Raw genomic sequence first — 27,890 nt, forward strand, 5'->3', positions numbered from 1 at the left:
ACTGAAATAAGGATGAACAATCTGACGCTCATTGTTGCCACAGCAACAATACCCAAAACAACAATAACGTCTTTTATTGCCATGTACTTTTACATTTAGCCAATAACAAAGAAAAAATCAATTATTAATTTGTGTTGTCGTGCCGCCAATTTCACACATACTGACTATTTCTTAGGGATATCATCAAGTTTTACTCCTCCGATAGAAAAGCGGGGCTTTCCAACCGAAAGTGAACAGCAAGGAGATCCTCTATTTCATTCGGAATTGCGGGGGAACTTTAATTTCTTAGCCAACAATGCGCTGCCAAATAAAAGCAAATCAAATAATTTCACACTACCTTCAAACTACCCACTATCTCCTTCACTAATCCACCCCACCATCCACACATCACAAGAGATATCATTTTTCATTGGAATAACTTTTGGGCCAAAATCGTACCCCGGAACGGCTGACCACATCAACTTTTGCTCTTGTGCTCTGACACAATTTCACCTTCAATTAAACTTGAGGTAATTGACAGCGATGCGGAGGAAAGAAATCCCCAATTGGTAACCGCAGGTCGGGGGGGAAAACTAATACAAGCAGTCAGAGAAGCACCCTCCGCTGCTGGCAAGATAAATGGCGATGCCTTAAACTGATTGTGTGGATTAAATTGCCATATTGGTGAAATTGGCAGAGACACCGTCTTTCTGCCCCGCTCCCCTTGAGCTCTTTCTTCGCCAGGAGTCAGTCAGGCCAACAAGTATCGAAAACTTATTTTGATAAGCGCAATTATAATTGGATTTGGAGGAAGTTGCTTGCGAAGCGAGCAGGTAATCGGGAGTGCAAGTGGGAGTGGGATGATTAATCTACCTCCGGAGTATTTAAAAGCCAGATCGCAACCCGAAAGGAAAATTGGAAATGCCTTGTTCGGCTGCGATAAAGACGTGCTCCCCACTCGCTGTTTTCTTTTTGTAAATGTTTGCTGTCAAGATAAGCACAACACAGCGTGTGGTTTGCTCTGATTCGCCACTCCCACTCCCACTCCCACTCCCCATCCGACCAGGATTACCCGGGAACAGGGAAAGGAGTTCGTCCGGAGTCTTGGATGCTGAGCCAGGACGGGTCTTAACAGAGACAAATGAAGTTGTTAGCGGGTGGCCCCAGAGACATGTTTTCAGGGCCGACCCTTTGCGGAGTGGGTGGAATAAGTGGGTGGGGAGGAGGGGGTTTCGACCAAAGGTCGATGCATTTCGGTGTTGCCTTTGATGTGCCCTGGCAGTGCCAGTTGATTGGTCATTCGGTCATTAATTGAGTTTAATTATTGGGGCGTTAATGAGGGGGTTGATGCGGCCTCCAACCGAGAGGGTGGCACAGGGCGTATGATGGATGGGCGTGGGCGAAAGGAGTCAGGCGCTCGTTAAAGCCAGATTAAACGATTCCCAAGCAGGTCCTGAAACTTATAGCTAAGCCAAGATTAGGGGGCCAGTGTAGACGAGTATTTGCCACCTTCTAAGCCGCCAACACAGCCACCACTGTCGATGGCTCATTAAAACTCTGCACATAACTCAAGGCGCGGGGACCACACAACCCAAAGTGACAGACATTTATTTGCGCCCATAATTAAACGCAGACAATGCCAGCAAACAATGTTTGGGGGTCGCGCCACGCCTCCCTTGTCAAATATTTCAGGGCTGCGTTGGCAACAATTTACAAAATGCAAATGGGCGTTGCCTCCGCCCCCGCCCCCGTCTTCGGTCCTCTAATGAGCCCAGTGCCAAGTCAAGGCATAAATTTGGGAAGTTCCTTTGGAAGCCTTGGGCGACGTCAGTGGTACTGGGCACATGTGACTCAAGTGGGTGAGTCCTCACCCTTTTTGGCCCGTTTAATTGTTGATTTTTGTAAATGGAAAGGCAACAGCAACTGTGGCAAATACTTCCCGATTGCAGTCAATTAAAAATGGCCAAGGAATCTCCAGGCCAAATCATCCCCTTGGCTGACCGACCCTTTCGTGAACTCCAAGGGACACTTCCAGTCAGCGCCTTTGTTGTGTGCAAATTAATGATGGCAATGATTTCACTGGGGGTGTTTAAGTTATGTTGCTCTTGAAATTTTGTTGATTCTAAGTTTTAATTGTACTTGTCAACCGTAACAACGGGGGTTGCTTCGGGTCTTGCGTAATTTAAGAAAGTAATTGAAATATTTCCTATAACTGTCCCGTTTCAATCTTTAATCTCCCATTTCCCCCGCATGGCCATGGACTGGAGTACAATTTCCAGCGGCAGAGCCGGCAAAGTTTTCCAAGCCCACACCCATCAAGCCCCATCAGGACATCAGACATCCCCGTCAAAGTTGCACACTGCGCTTTTATGCAGATAAATTGTCGGTTATTCCCACTCTGGGCTCCGCCTTGGTTGCCTTTGCTGCCGCGTCAGTGGCTTCGGGCCGGGGCTCTGGAGGGGATCTGGAGGGGATCTAGAGGATCCGGACGAGCCAATGGAACAGACCCAGACCAGGCCCAGAGAACGACGGAACAGAGCTTTTGCCTTTGCCTGATTGTTTCATAAAAGTTTCTGGTGCAGGAACAGCCACTATTGTTGGGCTTGTTGGCCCTGCTGTTGTTGTGATTTGTGCAAATTAATTTGCTTATAATTTTTACGCTTAGTTAAACACAATTTTGAGTGATTTTCACACAGAGCCCAATGCCTGGGTGCTAAAAAGTTTTCCCTTCTCGCAACTATGCCATGCCAGAAGCCCTCCCAGTTGAGGCATATACCAATTTGCATTGGAATCTCTTTTAAAGCCGCCCAGCACAAATCCTCACTTAAACGGAGAGAGCTGGAGCCTCCACTTGCACTCCCCGGGGGCTTCGTTAGGCGCAACTGGCGGCCATGCAAATGTGGGGCGGATGCGGAGGATGGAGAATGGAGGGTGGAGGATGGGGAGCCGACTACAAAAAGGCACATTTAAATTTTATTTCCGGGGTGGCCCGCCACTGCGCACAGTTTTCCAACCATTCGAGCGTTTTTCATATTTTTATAAATTGCTATAAATTGAGATATTAATACGATACGCGACAAAAGTCACGGGATCCAGCTCCAGCTCCAACTCCAGTCCAGGCACGACTGTTGTTGGGCTCTTGGTTCGCTGATTCCGCTGCAAACATGCGGCAAAAAGTGTCGGGACATTAAAAAATACGCGCGCAAGTGTGGCGCAAACAAAGTGTTCAGTTATTTGTATAAATCGCGATGCGACAACTTTTTCGGCGGTAACATTTGGCTGCAAGAGTTGGCCGGCAGTAATGATGAAGGTTCGTCCTGCTCTGATCTGGGCTGGCTTTAAGCCGCAATTTAAACAGAGTCCCGTCCTGAGGTTACAGTAAGTGCGTTGTCTGCCGATGGCCTTTGTGGCAGCTTAAATATTCCATGCACACATTCTCCACACATTTCGTCAGCCGCTTCAATTGGACTGATTTAATTGAATCAGTTCGGTCGTCTAGTACTGGCTCCTACCCCCACCTTCTGGTCTACCGATTCCGTGTCTTCGGGCTTTCAATTTACTACCCCTGTCATTGTTGTTCCTCTAGTTTCGGGTCTACGTTTGACTATTCACTACACTCCACTCCGCTCCACTCCACTCCACCCCACTGCTCTATCTTTTTTTGCACACGTTTGCGTGCCATGCACGGCATAAAAATTTTGACACAAAAGCCGTTGCATACAATTGGGCGCAGAGCAGCGACACACACCGACGAAGCGGTTGCCTGTGCTTGTGTTGGTGTCTGCGCCTGTGTGTGTGTTTAGGGGCCTGACCAAAAGGAGGCATTTCGGGGGAAAGAGGCTCACCGAACGCCTCATAAACGTGTTGAGGCCGTTGTCATGCTCTGATTTTGTATGCAGCAGCCAAGGAAATCTTTTGGAAGACTTATTTTTCTGTCCATCTACTCGCAGATGATGTCTTCAGGACTGGTTTGCAGATTTAAGCTTTCCTTATTTACCCAAAAGAATTATGATCTGATAAAAATGTATCTCTTCAAAGAAAACATAGCAAAATTTTATATAGTTGTAACAAAAATTAATAACTATTGACAACGACTATATCTCGATTTTTAGGCGCCTATTCTCCAAAACAATCAAGCTAAGTCGATTTAACGATGAATTTCTCGATCGATTCTATGACAGCAATACGATATCAGAGTCCGATTTTAATAAATTTAAAATTGTAATTCTGAAATAGTTAACCATTTCTATATCTCAGAGTCTATTAAATAAAAATGATCATCGTCTTAATCGGCTGCAAAAGAAAAAAAGCCTTTTGCTTAAGTTCATTCAGCTAGATTGAAGGACAGACAGAAGGACAAGGCTAGATTCACTCTTCTATTATGCTGATAAAAAATTAAACATATCTTCTAAGGGTCGGAAATGACTCATTCACAACTTTGCAAGCTTTTTGATTAATAGAATAAAACCCTCTGCAAGGATGAAAATTTGGAAACCTTAACAAATATGTCATTCCAAAGCAGCGATTACCACGGTTAATGATTACCCAAAGAGCAGCGGCAGAGCATTGACAAGTTTTGCTGTGCAAATTATCCACATACATGAACCGCAAATAGTATGCATTACATATTAAAGATAAACTCCCTATACCCTAGATGTTCGGACCAAAACTTCAAACTGTTTCTGGCCTTCTCCACCATTTAAAGCCCTTTTTTTATACTAAATAGTGAGTTGCGTTGTTAAGTTCTCATATTCTGAGATCGCTCATAGTTATCTGGATTTCTATATTCGCTCATCTTAACATAACAATAACTTAACTTAATAACAATCACATACATTTGACGATCTCGCAATAAACAGAATATTGCAGTTTTATTTGAAGGCCGCATATTAGCTTAGTTTGACTTTTCACTTGACCAATTGGGGATAACCTCCAGCACCCCCGCTAAAGTCTTACTAATATCCAACTCTCGCATAATGCTGTGCTTGGACCAACAATAAATAATAGGAAAAACTTTCCCCCTCCCTTATTCTAACATCCTTATAAATAATGCTAAATAAATTACCCCGCATCGAAAAACAATCATTACACTTGTGAACCGTGGCCAATTTCGATTAGAGGGATCGGGCCGCTCAGGAACAAAAGTGAAACTAACTTTTGGTTCATTCATAAAGAAAATGTGTTCGACGGCAAGGGGGCAGGGTTAAACTGTATCTCATGAGAGGCCTACGCACGTATAAGATTTCTTATTTACGATAGGGAGACACAGAAGAAATAGCAAAATAGCAAAGCCAAAGTGGGGGGAAATGGCAAGCCCCCCACCCCCCAGTTATCCGCCCCTTGAACCCACTCTCGAAGCTAGTCAGGCAGAAAAAAGGCAGACGACGCAGAGACAAAACACAAGCCAGTGAAAAGGCCAAATATTGAATCGTGCGTAATTTACGATAAAAAGGGGAAAATTGGAAAAGTTTTCTCCAGACTCCCTCCCAGATTTGGTACTAAGTAAGGCGGAAAGGGGGCGGGGACTCTCCTCGTTCGCTTTCGCTTGTTTATGTAGTTCGTGTCGAGGGGCAGCAAGGCACGTGTTTCTCCGTTTCTCCTCACCCAGCCATGTAAATAAAAATTCTGATTGTCTGAACTCAGGCGGGCAAGTGTGTGTGTGTGTGTGTGTGTGTGTCTCCAGGACCGATTGAACGTTTTATTAAATATTACAAGTATCCAAATAAATTAGACAAAGGACTAGAATTGCGTTGCCTGGGAATGTGAATGGGTCTCGTATATCTGGGGAAAATTCAGAGGAGATAAGAGCTACAAATCCTGATAATAACTCCCTCCTGCGGACATACTCATCGGCCAACATGTCGTATGCGCAACAATGCAAGTGTCTGCCCTAATTGCAAAGTACTTTTTGCTTGCGGACACATTGAGCTGCAGCTGTTTCAGCGGGCGCCATTAAATCGCATTTGGTCAGCCGATTGTTGGCGCTCCGGCACTTTGCATCGCGATAGGCGGATCAGAACCGCCCAGCCGCCCAGCTTCACAAAACCTCTGCCATAAAAACATTTATGTAATTGCTGTTATCGACAGCGGCTGGCTCTCCAAAATGGCCCCGTGGCCGCATCCCGGATCGCGAATGGCGTAGGCGATGACGATGGCGATGGCGATGGGCCCGTAAACGGGCCTTTAATACACTTTTGATTGGATTGTCGCACAAGTTAATTGAACGGCGCAGCAGATTGCCAACATTGTAGGCCCGGGCACCGCCTAAGCCACTGAGCCGACGCGTTTTTAGCCGGCATAGCCAGCACAGAACTGGTGGCAATTAATTTTGAAACTAGCAGGAAGGGCTTTCAATGCGGCTCAATAGGGCCCCCAATTCATGTCGATTCATGGAAGCTCATTAGTTGGCAGACTGGCCAACCAACCGACCAACCCCCGAAAATATGCAGCAGTCTCCTTTTGTTCGATTGTATCGAACTGAGCCACCCGGCTCAGCATCAATTGCAACTTTTTCGTCCGTGGGTCTCCATTCCGGTTCCTTCTTAACGCTCGAACGCATTCCTATCTTTTGTTGTCGTCGTCGAGCAAATTGTCTGAGAATGACCCGCGTAATTTCGCTTTTAGCTGATTTACTGTAAATTGTATTGTGGCAGAGATTTGGCCAATGCCGTAAAAAATGTTACACATGTGGCATCGAAATGTATTCGACATGTTTTACCAATCGATTGACCTGCTGGGCTAGGCCTGAGTTAATGGATGGCCAGTAATTTGGCATGTGTCACGGCCAGGAAGGTAATGAATGTATCCTCTGATTGGCGACTTACCTTTCTGATAACTCATCATTGCAAATTAGTTGCGCATAGATGAGAGCAATGCAGGCCGGGTTCAGTACAGCAGAGCCAGTGTGGAGAACTGAAAGACGAAGGGAATGAAATGATCAGATTTATGGATGACTTAAGAGTTTCTATGATATAACTGGAGAGCCCGGATGCAATCACCATAATGGGCGAGAGACTTCAGCCCAGGACTTCGGCAAACACCACCACCACCACCACCACCGCCGTCATCGTCTTCTGCCACTTTAGCACATTTTTACTTCTGCGACTACTTGAGGCAGTTAAAAACCTTTTGCATTCGTTTGTTTGACTTCTCCATCCAGCAAAATGATGGCAGCGTGCTCGTTCTCGTTCTCGATGTGTACTTAGAACTGAGCCCGCATCCCAGGAGCACTTGCAGGAGACCCAAGACGTTGTAGTGGCCCAAGAAGGCGAAGAGGGGGCGAGCAAACAATCTCAAGTTTTGTTGGCGTTAGTTTTGTAAATTGCAGGTTGCAACATTTTCATTAAATTAAGTCAAATAGCAAACAAGTGGATAGGAGCTTGGCAGGGCCCGGGCAAACAATCAGGACTCCTGGCTCCTGACGAGAGTCCTGTAAACAATAACAACTGGCTGTCAGTCGGGTAAGCAGATAGGCATTACCGAAATTAAGACCCGAGGAGGTGGGCCTGCCCTCCAGTGAAGTTGTCATAAGCTGGAAGGGATTTCGCCGAGGGATTGCGGCGTTGCCAGGCGATGACTTTCATCAAAAATCCCCAAATAACGATTGCAAATGCTCCAAAATTATATTTCCATTCTAGTCTGCTCCCTATTAATCTGCGGCACATTTCTGGGGCGGGGTGGTGGTGCTGAGCAGCTCCTGAACCAGAACTCGGAAACTCGCCGAAACACCAAACGTCAGCTGAAACTGACAGCGTGTCCTGGTTGCACATTTTTGCCTGGCTCGACAAAAGTCAAGAGCTCACAGCCGAGCGGGCCTCGCTCTCCTCCCCGACATGGCATTAATTAAGTTTGTAACGACAAATGCCAACACGACACGAGACGTAAACACTCGCCCAGACACACGCCCTCCCATAAATCAGCCATCTCCATCGCCATCGCCATCTCCGTAGAAGATCTCCATGCAAATGCAATGCGGGAGCAGCGACAACGGGCTCAAAGGATATTCCGAATGGGCTGCACGGGGACCCGAGTGCACTGCCGGCGTCTGCTGGGATGTCATGACGATGTTAATTTTATAAACTCTTCAGTTTTAGCTCCCCAATCCCCCGATCCCCCGAAACGCTTTGGCTGCTCAAACTATTCCCTCGTTTTTGTTTTTGTTGGTCCTGCGTGTTTGTGTCCACGCTAGTTAGCGCCTGCGGTGGGTTTGTGTCTGTGCTGTGACGGATGTGCGTGGCATGTGTGTGGGTGTGTGTGTGGGTGTGTGCTGGTGTGTATGCCCTGTTGTTTTTGTGTCTCCTGATGTCTCGTTAACAGGATTTGAGGGTCGCTTTAGCGTCGCCTCCGTTGCGGTTGCTGTCGCTTAATGGCTGCCTTAAACAAACTTAAACAAATTCTGACTTCAACTTTGTGGTAGATGTGTTCTCAAAAACCTTTCCATTGCCTGAAAACATTACATTTTGAATCTGTCTTTTAGTCTTGATAGAACAAGAAGTCTTTTACTGAGTTATCCTCAATCTGTTTAAAATGCTTTGCCCATTTTGCCTAACTGGCATAAAAACAAACATAAACCAGTTCAATCGGGGGTGCAGAATCAATCAGGGGTCACGAGTTATAAACTTAAATGGCTTCAAGAATTTAAAATAGCTACAAGCTCACATTTTTCTCGAATATTTTCCTTCTCTGCATGCACTGTTTAAACTTCTGGCACGTCTTTAAGCCAGCCAGTGCGCTGCTCTGCTGGCTCTGATTTATTTTAATTTTCCCAGCCACGTGCAACATTTTTCTATTTGTTTGACGCGCCGCATTTTGCAGCTCGCATTTTCCAGCCAGGCGCTCCTCGCATGGGAAACTCGAGGAGTCGGCGAAACGTAGCCTAGCAATTGAGCCTTGACAGAAGGTGGAAAACAGGGGGGAGTGGCGCAGGAAACGCCGACTTTGCTTTGTGCAACAGCGCGTGAATCGGCATAGGAGGTAAAAATGCAATGTCTAGGCAAACACTGAGGAACACGGCCGAGGTGGGGTGAATATATATGTGAATGGTTGGCAGTGGATGGAATTTTATTTGTTTATAGCACAGAAGGCGGCCAACAAAAAGTGCAACGCAGCTGCCGGTTGAAAAGCAAGGAGAAAGGAGAAAGGACTCCTGGAGCCCTGCAGGTGCAACAGACTCGCCCATTGTCAATATGGGGCGTGGAAAACTGGCGACTGTGTGCGAGTGCCTATTGTCTGTCTGTCGCATATAGGTATCTGTGTGCATTAACGGTCTTTGCAATGATTTTGTTTTTCCCTAAGTTGTGTAAAAGTGAAACGCCCTTTCAAATAAAAAAGGTGAAGTGCTTTATTCCGATAAACGAGTATTCCGAATCACAGTCGACATTTGAAGTTACGCTTACAAAATACATTACTAAGGTAGCAGTTCTATGAACATTTTATATATATTTGTCTTGCTTTGAAATAATTAACTAATATAACAAAACTCAAAACTAATAATTATTTCTGGGCAAGACTAATTAAAACCCAAAATAGAGCAATTATTATTTTTGATTTTTTTTAATTATTACTTATAATTATTACGGTCCCTGAAAATTATTATCGTTAAAACTTAAGTGTGTGCCTAGCCCGCCTCAACATCCAAAATCCAAATCCAAAAATTGGAGCTGTTGTCAAGACTCAAACTATTTTCTTGCTTCGAAAAAGCGTCGAACGAAACATCATAGAATCCGTTCAAAAATTGTTCAACTAAAAAGTTTGTGTAGCTTTTGTCGCTATTTCATTAAAAATCTCTGTACACTGGTAAAAAAAAAGTAGTAAATTTAAATATTTTGTATTCAATTTAAATATTTTTCGCTTTGATTTTCATCCAAATCCGTTTATATTTACTTTAAATATGCACCATATTAATTTGATTTTCGTTTTTAATTTAAATACTTACAGAGTAATTTTCAATATTTTTAATATTTAATTTAAATTTGGTCCATATTTAAGTTAAACATAATTCATAGTTAAATTAAATACGATGCGTATTTGTTTTAAATATTAAAACATTTAATTTAACTAGAAATCGTATTTGAAGTAATAATGAAACATGTTTGTTTTAAATATTAAAATATTTAATTTAAGTATAAACCGTATTTAAATTAATATGAAATAAATTTAAGTTAAATACGGTGCATCTTTGTTTTAAATATTAAAATATTTAATTTGATTTATAATCGTATTTAATGTTAATATAAAACATCTATAAATTAAATATTCCAAACTTAAATACAGTGCAATTCATATTTAATTTTAATAACAATTTCACTGAATTTAAATATTAAAGTATTTAGTTTAAATATGAATTATATAACATGTATTATTTAGCGTTTTAAATATAAATATTTATTATATTTAAATCAAATGCAGGGTATATTCATTTAAATTATTCAAAACCGTTTATTAACATAAGAAAAACATTGTACATTTTTTTTTTTGTAATCATTTTATTTAAGCAAAATTTATATACAGTACGGCCTATATAGTTTATCAAAGAACGTATTTGCTTTGTGGCTTTTTACAAACATACACGGTTGAACTGTTTTTAAATTCGAATAGTTTTTACCGACAGATTCTGCAATCCTTTGGCGATAGTCGGCAATGGAGTTCACTTGAAGGACTAGACTTTCCAGGGAGTTCTGGTTTTTGATGCTTTTGAAGAGTACCATGTATTGGGCGGTAAAATTGAGGGGAGCAGGATAGTCAAAATAAAGTCTGATGAAAAAGAAATAAAAGAAAGACAAAAATAAGAATTTTAATTAAAAAATAAAACAATATATTTCATAATGTAATTTACCAATAGTCTCTGTATTCTTGGAATTCATAAACAGCTTCCTTCTGTTCACGTTGTGGATATTATACGCATAGTACTGTTGTATTTCCTTCTTAAACGCTTCCCATTTTGAAGCTAATGCGCCTTTCCTTTCCAGGGAACATTAAATTAAAATCGATTTGTATCTGAAATTAGATTTTTTTTCTTAACTTGGGTTTTTCCAAGTCATATATTACGGTATCACCAGGGATTGTTTTATGCTAATTTATTGTTATTATTATCCATTTGATTGATTTTATTTTTTAAAATATTAATATTACTTTGTAATATTTTAAAAAATCAAATCAAGTATTCGCTTTTTTTTTGTTAATTTTTTTGGGCGGTAACTAAAACGCTGCACATACATACATGCATATGTAGAAACATGTTTACACAGCGTGCGTATGTATGTATACATTACCACATTTATATTTTTATTGTTAGATCGGTACTTACCAAATAGTTATGCTTCCGAAGCTTAAAATTAATCTTGGCGTGATCTTTATCTTGAGGGTTAATTATGTTAAACTAGATCGCGGTAAAATACACAGTTAATATGTATGTGAATAACTCTAGAAGATATTTGTTTTTAAATATTCTCACACACTTACATACAAATATATGCATGTATGTGCAGAGTCCGTTAACCGTTTCTAGTGGCTTCCAAACTAAATCTAACGCCAATTAAGCGGTAAACGAACGCTGCACATACATATATACATATGTACATGCATACCAACACATGTACATACATATATATCAAGCGTGGGTATAAAGCCTAAAACAAATTTATTGCAGAATTATTCACCCAATAACGTGTAAGAATCGCGATCCAGATTAATTATTTTAGCACTTCACTATCTTTGATTTGTGTTTCTGATGAGATCGCGGCATCAGCAATTAAACTTTAATTTTCACTACACGACACAACAACTGCGACTTAGAAATGATGGCACGCGCCGTGCAATGCTGAATACGAAGAAAACTGATCTGGTCACACATATGTACATATGTGTGTGTGAATCCGTTTCAAAGAAACAGCGAATAACGGAGAAAAAAGACCGCTAAAAATGCGCATTTAGAATTTGTTATACACATATGTATGTATGTATGTATAATTATGACTTTTGTTCCATTTATTTAACATTATTTTAATTTAGTTACGAACGTAATAAATTTAAGAGTTTCGTCTAAATTAATGGAACAAAACAAAAAATTAAAATATAATTTTTGTATTTATTTTTAAATATAAAATGCGGGCCTCGACTACAACTTTAAATTAAATAGGAATAATATTTAAAGTAACAAAAACAATATTTAAATTTAATTTGTTATGTATAACGAATAATATTAAATTTAAATATTGAGCAATTTCAATATAATACTTTAAACATAGATATTAATACAAATAATATTAGATTTAAATTTAAAAATATTAAGTACCATATTTATTAAATATATTTCGCTAAGATTGAGCTATTGAAATTTAATTGACAATATCAACTGTAATAATGTTTTGTTTATTGTAAAAATCATTAAAAACTCAAAATAATTTTCAGTTTTCGTACTATAATTAAATATGACACATTCTTAATTTGACTATGTTTTTTTTCAGTCTGAAAATTTTCAATTTTAATATGATAAAATTTAAAACAAATTGCCCAAAATTTAAACTCAATATTTACCGCATTGATTTAAATATTTTTATATTAAATTATGGAATTTAATACGTTTTGTATTTAATTTTAATATTTTTATATTTACTTTAAATATGAAATACGCATTTTACAATTCAATATGCGCATATTTATTTTTACTATTCCATTTTTTTACCAGTGTATTACTGTGAAAATATTAATATTTGCAACCAGAAAAACAATATATGCAAATGCAAAGTCCTGACACAACATATATGGCATCACTTGCAATCGTATTTGCTTAACTATTTGTAAACATTTCCACCGTTAACCCCTTGCAATCCCTTCACCGATTACGCTTGCATAGTGCAACATCCGAGAGCGGAGTACATAATTTAAATGGCAACTTTAAAATGTTTACCAAGCGCTTCATCGCAGTTGTAATGTGAATTTACGGGCCAGCAGTATCCAAACACACTCGGCACCACCATTCTGCACCACCATGCTGCACCACCGCAGCCACCCCCGCACCCACACACATTCAGCAGTGTCAGTGTCTGTTGCTATTTGCGCTTAACCCACGAAAGGAGAGCGCTGAAAAGCAGGCTACCTTTTTTCTTCTCGACTCTGCAGGCGCGAAAAGATATGCGACTGATGGGGGAGGAGACGGAGGGACGGGGACCGACGCAAGTTCACCATTCGACACTCAGTCAGTCCAATGGACGGACCTTCCTGCTCATTACTGTGGCAAATTTTTTGTACGTCCCCGCTGGATTTTAATTAAAATTAATTACATTAAGTGCAGCGAGCAAACAACAAACATCAGCATAGAAATCCGCAATCGCCGCCGAGTAACAGAAAGCAACTAACGCAAGGAAGAACGCCTTAGTCGACCCTAAGATACCCGCCACTCAATCTCATGCTAAATATAAGTACCTTATTGTCTTAAACGGCCAATATGTTGTTATAAGGTATGTAAGTAAACATATTTTGGTATATTTTTATTAAAAAATATTGAGTAGTAATGAAAAAAAGGTGTTCTGATTTTGTTTTGCGTTAACCAATAATACAGAGGTCGTGATCATCTGAATCAAAGTACTGAAACCATAAACTAATCTTAATCGAAGGATCAAAACGTAATTTTTTAGACCACATTTTGAGGTATTACAAATTTCAAAAAGAACAGTTCTGCTGTTTTCAAGTGGTTTTGGTTTAACAGATTAATTTTTTGCCATAAGCTGAATTGCCACAAAAACAATAATAATTGTCTACATTAAAGTAAAATTGGTACTTGTTATGAGGAACTATTTAGTTAACAATAAGGCTTAAAAACAGCCTCCCCTAACAATATTAAAACAAATTCTTAGCCTAACCTTTAAATTAAATAAACTTACAAAAAGAAATATTTTCTATAATATAAAAATGTGATTTATAATATAGAAACAAGCCGAATTTCTTGTTTTTAGGAGTAATTTTATTTTGAGTGCAGTCATTTGTTGATTATTTTCTTTCAATGCTCATGTCTTTGTATGTTTTGCTCGAATCGACTTGAAATTTAAGGACGTTTTATATTAAAATTATATTGTACTACAATAAAAGTTCTGAATTTAAAAGTTATAAATGGGGATAACCCCTTAATCAAAATCATTAAAGCCAAAATTTGTAAAATTTGAAAAATATCGACTTAAAATATTTCCGCTACAGATTGAGTCTGGATGCTGATTACGAATAATTTTATATTATCAACATTTTTCCGCCGTGCATACTTTTTATAAACACAATATACCCTTTTAATTTACAAATAAAGAGAATAAAAATAAAAGAGCCCTACATACATGCAGACAGGGCGAAAAGAGAAAGAAATTTCAAGAACTGTAAAGAACGAGCTCGGCAGTTAAAGTCTTAATGCGCTTTAATCGGCTCCCTGCTTTGATGGCTAACATTAAAATTTTCATTTTTTCTCCAAACTTCTTGGCACACATCCGCTGGGTCAAATGGTAATTTTTTTACAGAGCATTCTTTCCTCAGACGTTAACACAGCAACAGACAGATATGTTTTTTTGACCTGTCTAAATGAGCCTTTGGAATGCGGTTGTGTGTTGAAAACTGAGTTTTCGCGATTCTACAGAAAACATTTTATACTTTGCGATGAATGAAATCTATGCAAAGCTTGTGGTTTGTTTATTCATATGCTAAGAAAAGCCAAAAAATTTTAAATAATTCGGACCTTACTCGTTAATTGGATTATTGACCTGAATATTCCTTTAATTTACAATTACCAATACTTAAACAAATGAGCATCGCTTCTAAGAGGATGAGAATAACTCCCTGCCACCCACAGAACTCCCGGTTGAAAAGTGTATAAAGTTTTTAACTAGACTTCAGCTGACAACAAAACATAAAATACAACAAATTGGTCGAGCGCCGAGTCCGAAATCTCCCCCTCTGTTGAAAACTTTTGAGCAACATCATAAAGTACAACAATTGACAACATTTTTATTATTTCGTCTTCATCGTTTTCTGATTTTTTGGGAAATATTTTTCTGAGCAATTAAATGTTGCCACTTGGCAGCAAAAGTTGAGCATAGAAAAGTTGCCCAGCCGAAAGTTATAGCGTAAAAACTCGTCATGCGAAAGAGGAAAAGTAAAAGCAAAAATCGAAGCCAACCTCCCTCGGGGAACGGAGATCCGAAACCAGCAATAAATGACAATAAAAATAAGCCAAAGGGAAACATTCCGTAATACCAGCATGGAAAATCATAAATAAAACGCATGTAATCCACGATTGAGTGCTTAACTTGATGCCATTGCCATGAAGTCGACAGTCTATCTGAACAACTGGGGTGAGCGGTGTGTGGCACCGCGATAAGGGCGAGGGGCAAGTATTTACATTTGTGGCTGCTGATGCGGTTGCCATATTGAAAAGTCATCAATCATTTGGCCTCGCGCACCCAGCGAAGCAAGAAATTTGTCAGTGTTGGCAAAAATATAGAGCCAACTGGGGGCGAATGTGGCTTGTCGGACCGTTTTGCCCACTGGATGCAATTACTCAATCTGCCGGCAACTTTAAGGACCTTTAAGTCGGCCAACTTGAAGCTGGAGAGGTGGCAGAAACGAGCAACAAAACATCCAAAAGCGGCAAATGAATGGCTGAACAGATAGAAGCACCAGGCGCTGTGAGTGTGGCCGCACAAGGGAGGGGAAGAGTGGCCATAGAGCAAAAGTTTACATAACATTAAACAAAGCGCACAATGGCACGAAAGCAGACTTAAGGACCCTGCTGATGAGTGCGAACGGACAGGCGATGGAGGGCTTTGGGCGGGAAATGCGGCCAAGAAAAGAAAATTTGTTTAGAGTTTCTGCCACTCCCACTTCCACTGCCCCTGCCAAGTCAAACAAAAACGAGTTGCGCATAATGAAGCACAAATGCACAATGGACCCAAGGACTCGAGGCCGGACAAGGGATACATTTTATAAATGTGGCCAGCTCTTGAGTTGCTCTTTTTGTGCCTCAGGACCCAGAATCCAGGACCCAGGAGCCAGGATCGCAAAACGGGTTGGGGAAATCTATGCCAAATTATCGGCCAGGCAACCGCAAAACTTAAGCGCTGAGTTTCACTTTCCTGGCCAACTGGCGAAACTTTGCCTCCCGTTATAAGAAATTATTTCATTAACAAGTTCAATTGGCAGTCGTTAGCGGTAACTTTCCCTCCGCCTCAGACGAAGTTTTCGATGAAGTTTGCGAGTTTTATTTGCTGCAAATGTTATAATCGTGTTAGTAGCCTAACTTGCGGATAACTGTTTACCAATGAGTGAGCTGCGGCGCTCCAATTGCGAGCGAAGTTTGGCAATCCCAGGACCTACAATGGGCCCGGAAACAGATCTCCAGGCCCCGATTTGCATAGTCGCTGGCAAAAAGTGTGCTGCGCCCCACTAATCCCTCTTTATGGCCGACTGAGCCATAAACTGTGCGCACTTAATATAAAACATGCTTAAACGCCGGCTGCTCCCTCCGGGCCTCCGGCCATAAATAAATTATGAAAAACGCTTAACTACTTTCGACAGCTTATAAACGCCTACAAAATGGAACGCCCCCGCAGCTCCAACTACTCGCGTCTGTGTGCGTGTTCGTCTGCTGGGTGCTGATTTACAGTTGCATATTCTTGGGCGCCCAAGCGCCCAAGCAGCTCGTCGTTTGGGACTGCGGTTGCTCGTAAAGCAATTCATTTCCCTTATGCATTTTGTATGTGCAAAGGGGCCAAGGAGGCCAGGTATCCTTGTAGCCTTGTAGCCGACTTGTAGCCTTATAGCCTTGTATCCTTGTGTCCCAGTCCAAGTCCCAGTCCCGCGACCCCTCCCTCGAATGGCTCGAACCGTCTGGAAATGGCGCAACGGAAGCGCTTTTCAATGAAATTTATGACGCATGGAAACATTAGACGATCGTTGACGTCTACAAGTCCGCGGAGCAGGCCACCTTACAGCCGCTGGCTAATGCCCTGACACCCGAGCGATTTATGAGTTCAGCCAAGTTTGGTGCTGTCTGTTTGGGCCGTCGCTCGCTAATTTCGAGGTGCCATGGGTGCCGAAAGAATTTCAATTAAATATAATTTATGTGGTCCCAAAAGATGTCAACTTGATGTGAGACTCCGCGGAGGGAAAGCCTTCAATCGAGCCCCAGCTTTAAGACTTTTGGCCCAGGGAAAGGGCCAAAACTGAACCTATTTCCCTTATTTTTTTTTCGCTATCTCACTTGCGGGTGAAGTGGGAGGGCGTAAAGCTTTGTTTTTGCAGCCGTTTACCGAATGGCCCGCCCCCAAAAACGGAAAAGCGGACAAACGGGAAACGGGGAAAAGAGGAAAAGGGGTCTGTGCACTCGCCGGTCGTGTAAGCAGCCAAGCAGCGGAAATGATTCGTCGTAATTTTCCTTTGTGTAATCAACTCCTTTGTAGGGAATATTTTGTATGTTCATATGCCCTGCCGACGCCGTCGCTCTTGAATCCCGATGCCCGACTCCAAGGAGTCGGCAAAGTTGAGTTGAGACCCCCACGAATCCGCCTCTGACTCCGCCGACGCCATGTGAAGTACGCTTTTAGGCGTGCTCCTTTATAGTTTTATTTTGCTCTCCCGGGGAAAACTTTTCTGCCGCTAGATTTCACGCTCTTTTGAGTTTTCTACAATTTAGTGGATCAAGTCCACTGCGGGGCTTTTGCGCAATTTAATGAGATTTCCTTTGCGAGGGGAGTTAATAATTATGCAAATATTTCAATTATTGAATGCCAGGACAGTCGTCCCCCCAATTTGCCATTAATTCCCCGGCCCAAGAATTTTCATCGCCTGCCAACCTACATCAAGTTGGGCAGGTGGTTTTCCGCACCCCGCCCTTCGACTCGGCAAACTTATTATCGCTCCATCTTTCTGGCTCTGATTATTATGATGTCTGGCTGTCAGTGAGTCCAAGAAATCCACTTAATTTCTGGGATGCCGCTGTGGGCGAAGTTTGACGCCATCAATTGATCATTATTCTGTTTTTCGAGGGCTTGTTGTTCGTACAAGTCGATTGAGCGTAATGAAGGTAAGAATATTGCTGCCAAAGATTTAGCCAATGAAGAGAAATAATCTTGAGGAAAATTTGGCTTGGACTTCAGAACACAAAAAAGCTCTGCAACCCAGCTAATTAAGTAGTTTAATGTCATTTATTCCTTGCATAGGGTATTATAATTTCAGTCAAAGCTTGCATCGTAGTGAAGGAATCAGTTACGACCCTATAAAGACATATATGTTTTTGGAGAGTCGATCTAGCCGTGTCCGTCTGTTCGTCCGTCTATCCGCGTCTATGCAAAGTAGAGTCTCAGTTTTAAACATCTCAGCATAAAAGTTTCCAAAAGTTGTCTTGTAGAGCTACAATTGTCAGACTGTCAGTCCGTATAAATGTCTAAAAAAGGTGAGCCACAAGATCTTGCGTTTTGGGATTAGCTATATGCTATAGTCGTCCGATCCGGCTTGTACCGGTTTATATACTACCTGCAAAAGAGAAACAACTTATGGGAAAGTTTCATGCAAATAGCTTTGAATCTGAGAGAAAAGTCGGACGGACGGACAAAAGGACATGACCAGATCGACTCGCCTAGTGATGCTGATCAAGAATATATATACTTTATAAGGGCGGAAATGTCTGCTCCCCTGCGTTGCAAACTTCTGACTGAAATTATAATACCCTCTGCAAGGGTATAAAAAATGGGTGGCACGTTTCACATGTGACACATGTGCTTGAAAGTGAGAAAATTTTCCTTTTCTATTCGTGAATAACACTGGAAAGGAAGTTTTTATATAAATATCAAAAGTTGAGAAATCTAAAAGGCTACATAAAAAAATAAATTTAACAATAAATCATTATTTACGTTTATGAGAAATTAGCCAAAAAATCAAACATTTTAAAATAACTCTTTCTGTTACCCCCAAAAAAAAATTTAATAGTAAAAACGAAAATCTGGCTATTGAATTCAAATTTGTATACATTTTTTTTTTTAATTAAATATTAAATCATAATATTATATGCAATGCGTGTTAAATTTCATGACCTTATCTAAAAATACTTTAACTAATGTACAACAATTTAAAATAGTTTCAAGTTGATTTGAAATTTTGTTTTTTTTAAATTAATTTTGATTTAAATTTTAAAAAGTTTTTCAGATATTAAAATCAATTCAAAAAGTAGTCAAAGGAAATTTTTTGTAAAACCAATTAATTTTCGTAAAGTCTTGGTCCGGAAAGTAACTTTTAAAAATGCTAAACTTTGGTGGGAAATACATTTTTTTTAGCCAAAATTTTTTTTTTAGTTTTAAGAATTGCGCAATGCATTTTATCGCAGGTAGTATATAGGTTGGAACGGGATGGATTAGATGACCATATCGGAAAAACAAAGACAATACAACTTTTGTCTTGTAAATTTTTTGAAATTTAATTTTTAATTTTCACAGGAAAATCAGAAATTAAAGGGGAAAAATTTAAAAACAACTTTGTTTTTTAAAAAATCCACAAACAACACAAAATGCCGATTTAAAAAATACACTTAAATTTTATAAATCTTAAAGGGCTATATAGTTAAGCTATCTAGTTAAGCTAGGGCAGATCTAAAAACATATTGGAAAACGACATAACTTCAATTTGTTATACATATGTGCACATAATCGATTTATATTCGTTTTATATATATATTTTTTTTAATGTTTGGGTTAGTTAGCTTCCCTTTGTTGTTAAACTTGATGTCCGCAAGCAATGCTGCTTCGATTATTTAAACTTTCGCTGAGTGCCCTATGAATCCCATATATGGCAATGAATAGCGAACTAACTGTTGCCCGCAGTAAAAGAAATGTCTTAAAACCCGTAGAGCACAGAAAAATCCGAAAAACGGAAAGCAAAACAAGGCAAAAGTGGACTGCTGGTCATCACATGGACATCAAAGCGTTGTACAAACATTTAAAGATCAAAAAGCCAAAAGCCCATTTAACCCGGTCCAGGGCGACACCCACACAAGCGGAGACCCTCGCGTACATGTGTTTCGCCATGGTCAAACAGCTGCCGCTCCGTGTTGATAGAGACCTAAAGGACATTGGGGCGGGGTGGGCGGTGTGGGCGGAGCAGGCTGACCGCTCACTTCTTGTCGGTTGCATTAATAAAAATTGTTCACCATATTGGTAAATCCATTATGAATATTACGGGCGTGCAGAAGGCCGACGGCCTAAAATGGGGGAAAACAGGGAGCCCAGTGGCCAGTGGCCAGTGGTCAGTGGCTGATGGAGATGGTAGGCATGGAGCGGGGCAGTGATGTGCTGGAGTGCAGCATGAAAAGATTGAAATTGAAATTTGTGTTCCTGCATTGGAGGTCGGTGAGACCTCTGTGCGTTTTCCCCGCGCCGTCCTGCGGTGGCTCTGGGTCCTTCCGCTCCCCTCGACCATTCGAACCCCGCCAGCCCTCGTAATTGTGTGCGAAAAGCAAAGCAAATGTTTACGTAATAAATTTACGTGATTGAAATATGTCGAGTTGGCAACAAAATGGCCAACGACCGGCCCGCCCCCCTATTTATCCCCTATCTGTGCAGTCTGGCTAACGAATCCGGTGGCGTAAATTTTACACATGTATGCAGTCGAGAGCGAGTGTCCGAGGGGCGGCAAGGAGTTGGTCATTTTTATTAGTTGCCAAAGCGTTTGGCGGTTGTTGCTGCTGGCTGTTCGACGTCGCCGTTTGCCGTCCGTCGTTCGCTGTTCGTTGTCTGAAAAACCGCAATTTGTGCAAAAATTATGAAACGAGACTTTGGGCAAACACAATCAGCGACCGGGTAAGTTTTTGTGCATTTAAATTAGTGTGCTCCTTGTGCGAAGCCAACCAGCCAGGCAGGATATGCCGAAGGACACAAAGGCGCGCTGTCCATAAGCGGATTGCGGCAAGTGAGCGAGGAAACGCTGAAAACCATTCGATATGCTTAATTATGTTGTTCACTTTGCGTAGCAAAACACAGCAGCATTTGAGTTTGGGACTGGATCGGGGATAACCCTGTCCTGGAAGGATTTTCCTGAAATCGAGTCACGACTTCCCCGAGTTGACAGCCCTTTCCGCCCAGCAAATCCGCACCATTCGCACCTTGTCAGCTGCTCGTTCGTCCCAATCACTTGGTCTTTATCCACTATGAGTACACATGCCAAACTAAAAGGGATATTGGGGGCGGGCTTCGAAAGAAAAATCTAACCACGCGCAATTTGTCGTGTGTGGATGTGGAAATTGATCCAAGTGATTTCCTACCCACTCCGCCGCTGTCTGAAAAGTATTTACTGCGTCGTCAGTCATTCAATTTATCGCATTTCTTTGGCCCGAGTCAAGCCCAACCAAACTAAACCAAACCAAACAGAGGAATCTGTCAGGACGCTCCACGTCAACTTCTTCCCTGGCTCCGACTCCGTCTCCGTCTTCGACTTCTACTTCCACTTCGACTTCGCCTCTGACTCAGACTCCGGCTTCCTTAGCCGGCGATGGCGACAAGTTCATACGTCTTATGACTTCCCGTTGACGGAAGTGAGCTTCGTGTGTGCCCGTGAGTGTGGCCAGGGGTCTGGGGCTGCGTCTGCTTTTGGGTCTCGGGTGCAGCTTACATCGAAATCACTTTTATAATTGGCACGCAGCCAGCCAAAAGAAGAACTCGGAAAAAGAATATCTGCGCGGGACCAACAAAATGAAGAGCAGACGGGCTTAAACTGTCTGCAAGGTTTTTGCTAGATCTCTGGCAGCGATGTCTGCAAATACTATTTGTCAGATATGACATTAGATTAATCGAAATTACTTTCGGGCTTCAAAAGTGACCGGCGTACGGACTGGCTTCAAAGTCAATTCAATTGGTCTATCAAATATTAAATGACAAAACAGGGCGAGGCGCAAAAACGGTCACCCTAATTGAATTGGTAAATATTTAAATAAATATAACCGCAGATAATTAAAACAACAAAAGCCAAGCGACAGCGTTGGATGGACACGTCTAAATTAAGAGCTCGACAGCAGTAACAGAAAAAATAAAATGGGTGGTGGATTGTGGTGGTCGAGGAACGTAGGTAAGCGAGGACACACAGGTGAATGGGCGCCCATGTCACATTGCGACCACAAAAGCAATTAAATTTCCAATTAAATTGCATTCACTTTGCTACATTTTGGTCCGGGGAAAATGCGACGCGATTTATTTAAATTGTTAATTAGGAAAGGCAATTCCAATGACAAATTGATCAGGTTACACCGGCAGTGCGCAACGTTGGTTGGAGTTTCTTCTAACAAGTCCGAACCTTCTGTCACTTTCAACTCTGACTAGACTCCAAAAATGTTTTTAAAGCTTCCACTTCATGAAAAAAATTGGCTGCCTTTACTGAATCCCATTTGCAAAGAGTGTTCACATCCTGGAGCTTCCAACAAAGAACACAGCAATTACAACAATTCCAATAGGAGAAACTGAGCGAGGGAGAGAAGCCCGGCAAAAAAGACATAATTTTTCGTAAACGTTTTTATAGTGTTGTCATGTACGATTAATTGCGGCTCATTAAACTTTATACGGCTGCAGACGCTCAAACGATTTCCGTGCCAGCTCCAGCCTTCCGTTTTGGGGTTCGGGGTCACAACTCAGCCAACCGAAACGAACCCTTGTTTGGAGCTCTGACCGTGCCCCAGGGATTTGCCGAATTTATTTTCCGTGTGTGTGCTAATTGCGCCAATGCACCATGACTCAATTCCTGCAATACAAGGAGCCTATTAAGCTGGAGCTTCTGACCATATGCAGTTAGCATTAAGCTAGGGAAATGGGATTGGACACTTTAAATGGCCCGAATCGCAAAGCCTCCTGTAGCACCTACAATTTTATACCTTTACAGAAGATACTTTATTTTCCGACACTACCCTTTAGGATAATATATTCTTAATCCGCTTTTCTAGCGAGTGAACAAGGACAAAAGCTTGACATTTTCACAATCCATTTTTTTATATGTTTTCTCAGATCAAGTTTGAAAATTAAGTCTATATTCTCTAGCTTCCATAAAAACTATTGATTTATTTGCTTTACTGGAAGTTTGGTTCTAATCTGTTTATTCGAATCTTAAATAATATTTTTATGTGTTGCCAATCGGAAAATTTTATTAACTTAAATAAAAAAGCCAGAAGAACGACCAGGACAAATATAAAAAATTTGGTTGTTTATGAAGAACTTTGCGCATATAACGATGTTTTTTTTATCTTTGGCCTACCAAAGTTATATTCCTGTGATGTTCACTGAGTTTTAAAACTAGAACCTTATAACCAATTTTCAGTTTTCAATTCAAAGTTAAGTTAACAAATATACTCACATAAATGGGATTTGAAAAAAAAACAATGTTGTTATTATATTTTTTTTTTTTGTCTGCAATGTAAAATGTGGAGAGGAACTAAAAGTAAGCTATAGCTACAAGGCCTTAAGGCGGGATTCCGGTCTAGAAGCCTACATTTTGAACATTTATATACCCTTGGAGAAGGTATTAGAATTTCAGTCAAAATTTTGCAACGCAGTGAAGGAGACATCTCCGACTTTATGAAGTATATTTATTCTCGATCAGCACCACTAGTAGAGTCGATCTACGTTAACTAGTCTCTCAGTTTTATAGCTATCTGCATGAAACTTTCCCAAAAGTTGTCTTTCTATTGCAGGTAGTATATACTTCGGAACGAGTCGGATCGGACGAAATATTTCAGAGTTACGGTTTAAATTTCATCAAAATCGGACGACTATATCATATAGCTCCCATAGAAATAATAAAAATATATAAAATAACTATTGAGCTGCAAATCATCATAGCTTCAATGTTTTTAAACATATACGCAAGTAAATCTTAATTTTAATGTTTTCAAATATATGTAATTCTTGCAATAGCTGCAAGGGTATATGAACTTCGGCTTGCCGAAGTTTGGTTTCTTTTTTGTTTTTTTAATAATATTCAAAATTTTTATATTTCTAATTTTTTGATATCGGCGAAAAACCGAAATATAGTTTTTTTTTTATGAAGATTTAATTTTTGCAATAACTGCCTGGGTATATATTGGCTTGCCAAAGCTTGCTTCCTAAATTGTTGTCAATATCACCCCTGTCTATGTGTTCCTTTTACTCAAAAAATCTATAATAAGAATTATCCAAGTCGTAAAGCAAAGTTTTGTGAGTATACAGATGCTATCATACAGATCTAAAATGTGTTAAATTTTTAAACGCTAAATGGCTGCCAAACAAAAATGGAAAATCTTAAAAGCTTATGTCAAGGCGAAGTAAGTAGCCCTTAAAAACACTTTTTCGACTTGAAAATTTAGGCTATCGGGAAAAAGTTAAGCTATCGGGTTTTTAAAGAAGTCATTAAAAACGCTCTTATGTCGCTTTTGTTTTTATATCCTTGCAGAGGGTATTATAATTTCAGTCAGAAGTTTGCAACGCAGTGTAGGAGACATCTCCAACCCTATAAAGTATATATTTTCTTGATCAGCATCAACTGACGAGTCGATCTAGCCATGTCCGTCTGTCCGTCCGTCCGTTTCTACGCAAACTAGTCTCTCAGTTTTAAAGCTTTCTGCATGAAACTTTCCCAAAAGTTGTCTTTCTATTGCAGGTAGTATATAAGTCGGAACGAGCCGGATCGGACGACTATAGCATATAGCTCCCATAGGAACAATCGGAAAAATAAATGAAAACAAGAAAGAAAGCAAACTTCGGCAAGCCGAAGTTCATATACCCTTGCAGCTATTGCATGAATTAAATACTTTTGAAAACATTTAAATTATGATTTACTTCAGTATATACTGAAAAACAGTGAAGCTATGATGATTTGCAGCTCAATTATTAGATAGTTATTTTATATATTTTTATTAGTTCTATGGGAGCTATATGATATAGACGACCGATTTTGATAAAATTTAAACCATAATTCTGAAATAATTAAACATTGCTATATGTCGAAGAACTAAAAAAAAAATTAAAAAACAGAAAAGTTATAATTTTTATTCATTTATTTTTCCGATTGTTCCTATGGGAGCTATATGCTATAGTCGTCCGATTTTGATGAAATTTAAAACGTAAATCGGAAATAGTTAACCATTACTATATGTCGAAGAACTAAACAAAAAATTAAAAAACAGCAAAGTTATAATTTTTTTTCAATTATTTTTCCGATTGTTCCTATGGGAGCTATATGCTATAGTCGACCGATTTTGATGAAATTTAAAACGTAAATCGGAAATAGTTAACCATTACTATATGTCGAAGAACTAAACAAAAAATTAAAAAACAGCAAAGTTATAATTTTTTTTCAATTATTTTTCCGATTGTTCCTATGGGAGCTATATGCTATAGTCGTCCGATCCGGCTCGTTCCGACTTATATACTACCTGCAATAGAAAGACAACTTTTGGGAAAGTTTCATGCAGATAGCTTTAAAACTGAGAGACTAGTTTGCATATAAACGGACGGACAGACGGACAGACGGCCAGACGGACAGACGGACGGACAGACGGACAGACGGACGGACAGACGGACATGGCTAGATCGACTCTACTAGTGATGCTGATCAAGAATATATATACTTTATAGGGTCGGAAACGTCTCCTTCACTGCGTTGCAAACTTCTGACTGAAATTATAATACCCTCTGCAAGGGTATAAAAAATTATAACTTTTCTGTTTTTTAATTTTTTTCTTAGTTCTTCGACATATAGCAATGGTAAATTATTTCAGAATTATGGTTTGAATTTTATCAAAACCGGACGTCTATATCATATAGCTCCCATAGAAATAATAAAAATATATAAAATAACTATCAAATAATTGATATAGCTTCAATGTTTTTCAGCATATACGCAAGTAAATCATAATTTTAATGTTTTCAAAAATGTTTAATATTTGCAATAGCTGCAAGGGTATATGAACTTCGGCGTGCCGAAGTTTGCTTTCTTTCTTGTTTCATTTTGAAATTAGTTAAAAATTTAGATATTTCCAATAAAAGTCGAACGATCAGATTCATAGCAATTTGGGCGCCATTCTAATGTAAAGTAATGTTCAAAATTTTAAAAGGATCGGTTCAGTAGATTTTTAGTTCTGATGAAAATGGGTTTAAAATGAAAATCGACTTAAAGTTTTTCATACGTGAGCAATCTGGTAGCACGGCCTGTCGTTTGAAACGCTGTAACTCCGTTAGTTTTACCCGGATTGACTTGAAATTTGTAAAATTATTCTCAAAATATTGTTAATTCAAAATAAAAATTTTAAAATAAAAAGCTTAAAAACAAAAAGGTTAAAACTCAGCCAACCAACCATAGATATTATACAAATTTTATATATATATCACATTACAATGCATTATATATATTCTTGATCATGATCAAAAGCCGAGTTGAACTATCCTTGTCTGTCTGACGGAGACTGTTTGTCCGTCTGTCCGTCTGGCTGTCTGACTACTTGTCTACCGTCAGTCAAAGCTAAGTTAAACTAATGGCTTGCCTTATCTCAGCAACTATGTCTTTAACCAGAAGGGTTACGTGGGTTTCCTCGTACAAAAATTGCCAATTTTCAATAACAACAGAATTTTTTGCAGGATCATCAGATGTAAAAACAATGAATATGTGTTTAAGTTAGGGTCATAAGCTAGGTACGAAAGAAAAAAGACAAGTAAAAATTGTATTTCTGTTAGACACTTTGCTAGTTTTGGTGAATATTTCTCGACGTTTTTACTATTTTAAATTTTTAGTAGTTGAAAGACCTTGTAAATTACATATTGAAGACCTGTGCAAAATTTCAATACGACCGCTTGACAACCGATTTTGAAAACACAGTTTGAGAACAATGCGTTTAAAGTTCCAAGTGACAATAAAAATGGGAAGCCAGTGCTGCACTTTTCAAAGCTGTATCTCAAAAAATATTTTCTAGGCAAAACAATTTTCTATTTTGTTATAAAATGTAATAAGAAAATAAAAAAAAATCAAATTTTGTAAACCGAGAAACCGACGTTGACTTAAGGGGCTTTACCAGTGTAACTATTTTAAAAAATCTTTTTTTTTGCCCTTATTGATTGTGTTTAATTTTAAATCATTTATGAAGGGCAGCGTCCAAAAAAGCCACCGCTCGCAGTCATTCGTCCTGCACCTAAAACTTTAAACGCTTATTTCTCAAAACGACATTTTTGAAAACTGCTGATATCATTTCTGGACTATAAATTGACTAATCGGTTTAAAATTAATTAATTCAATCATTAGAAATGGGCCTATCTACAATGACCTACAAACTTGAAAATTGATTGAAAATTGTCAATTTATCAAAATTTAAAACTTTTAAAATTTTGTAGTCCCAAAGACGACGCCATTGTGCTAATATTTTATATTTTTTGACTATCGTAGGACATTGTTATGGAAACATATTTTCCTTTCGTTATCTTTTTAAATTTTTTGAATTCAGACACTCTTTCGACCGGAATCATGTCAGCAGTTAGAGAACGTCTTTTTTGGAGCCTCGGCATACAGCCCACAGTACCGCTACTTTGTATTAAAATATCAAAATAAAATTCAAAACTTACCTTATTATGTATACACAATTTTAAAACATTCCATCAAGCACTTACTTTATAAAAAAATTTAAACGATTGCCCATTTTTTCGTTGGGTTCACTGGTATAGTCCCCTAAGTAATGGAAAAATGTAACTACATAAAAAAATGGAAGTTAATGATTGCCGTATACATTTGTGTCCAAAAAATAGTTTTTATTGCAAAAAACCTGTACATTTGCTTGAAGTGATCACCCCTTTTTATTAGCTCTGTTAAGATTCATATTTTCACTATTTAATTGTTGTGATTTGGGTTTTATTGGGTGTATGTTTGGTTTTTGTAGGATTCTTCTTTTC

General features: G+C 39.5%; 1 protein-coding gene across 1 annotated transcript in view; it reads right to left on the reverse strand.

Annotated features, from left to right (window-relative positions):
• Nucleotides 1-27,890, reverse strand: part of LOC108143125 (putative uncharacterized protein DDB_G0282129) — a 61,746-nt gene that overhangs the window by 30,109 nt on the left and 3,747 nt on the right. The window contains exon 2 of the mRNA XM_017267366.2: nucleotides 6,804-6,891. Coding sequence (XP_017122855.1) covers nucleotides 6,804-6,822 — 19 coding nt within the window. The 5' untranslated portion in view covers nucleotides 6,823-6,891. The remainder of the gene's footprint in view (nucleotides 1-6,803; nucleotides 6,892-27,890) is intronic.

This window comes from Drosophila elegans, unplaced genomic scaffold (genome assembly GCF_018152505.1).
Source record: "Drosophila elegans isolate 14027-0461.03 unplaced genomic scaffold, ASM1815250v1 contig_208, whole genome shotgun sequence".
Lineage (NCBI taxonomy): Eukaryota > Metazoa > Arthropoda > Insecta > Diptera > Drosophilidae > Drosophila > Drosophila elegans.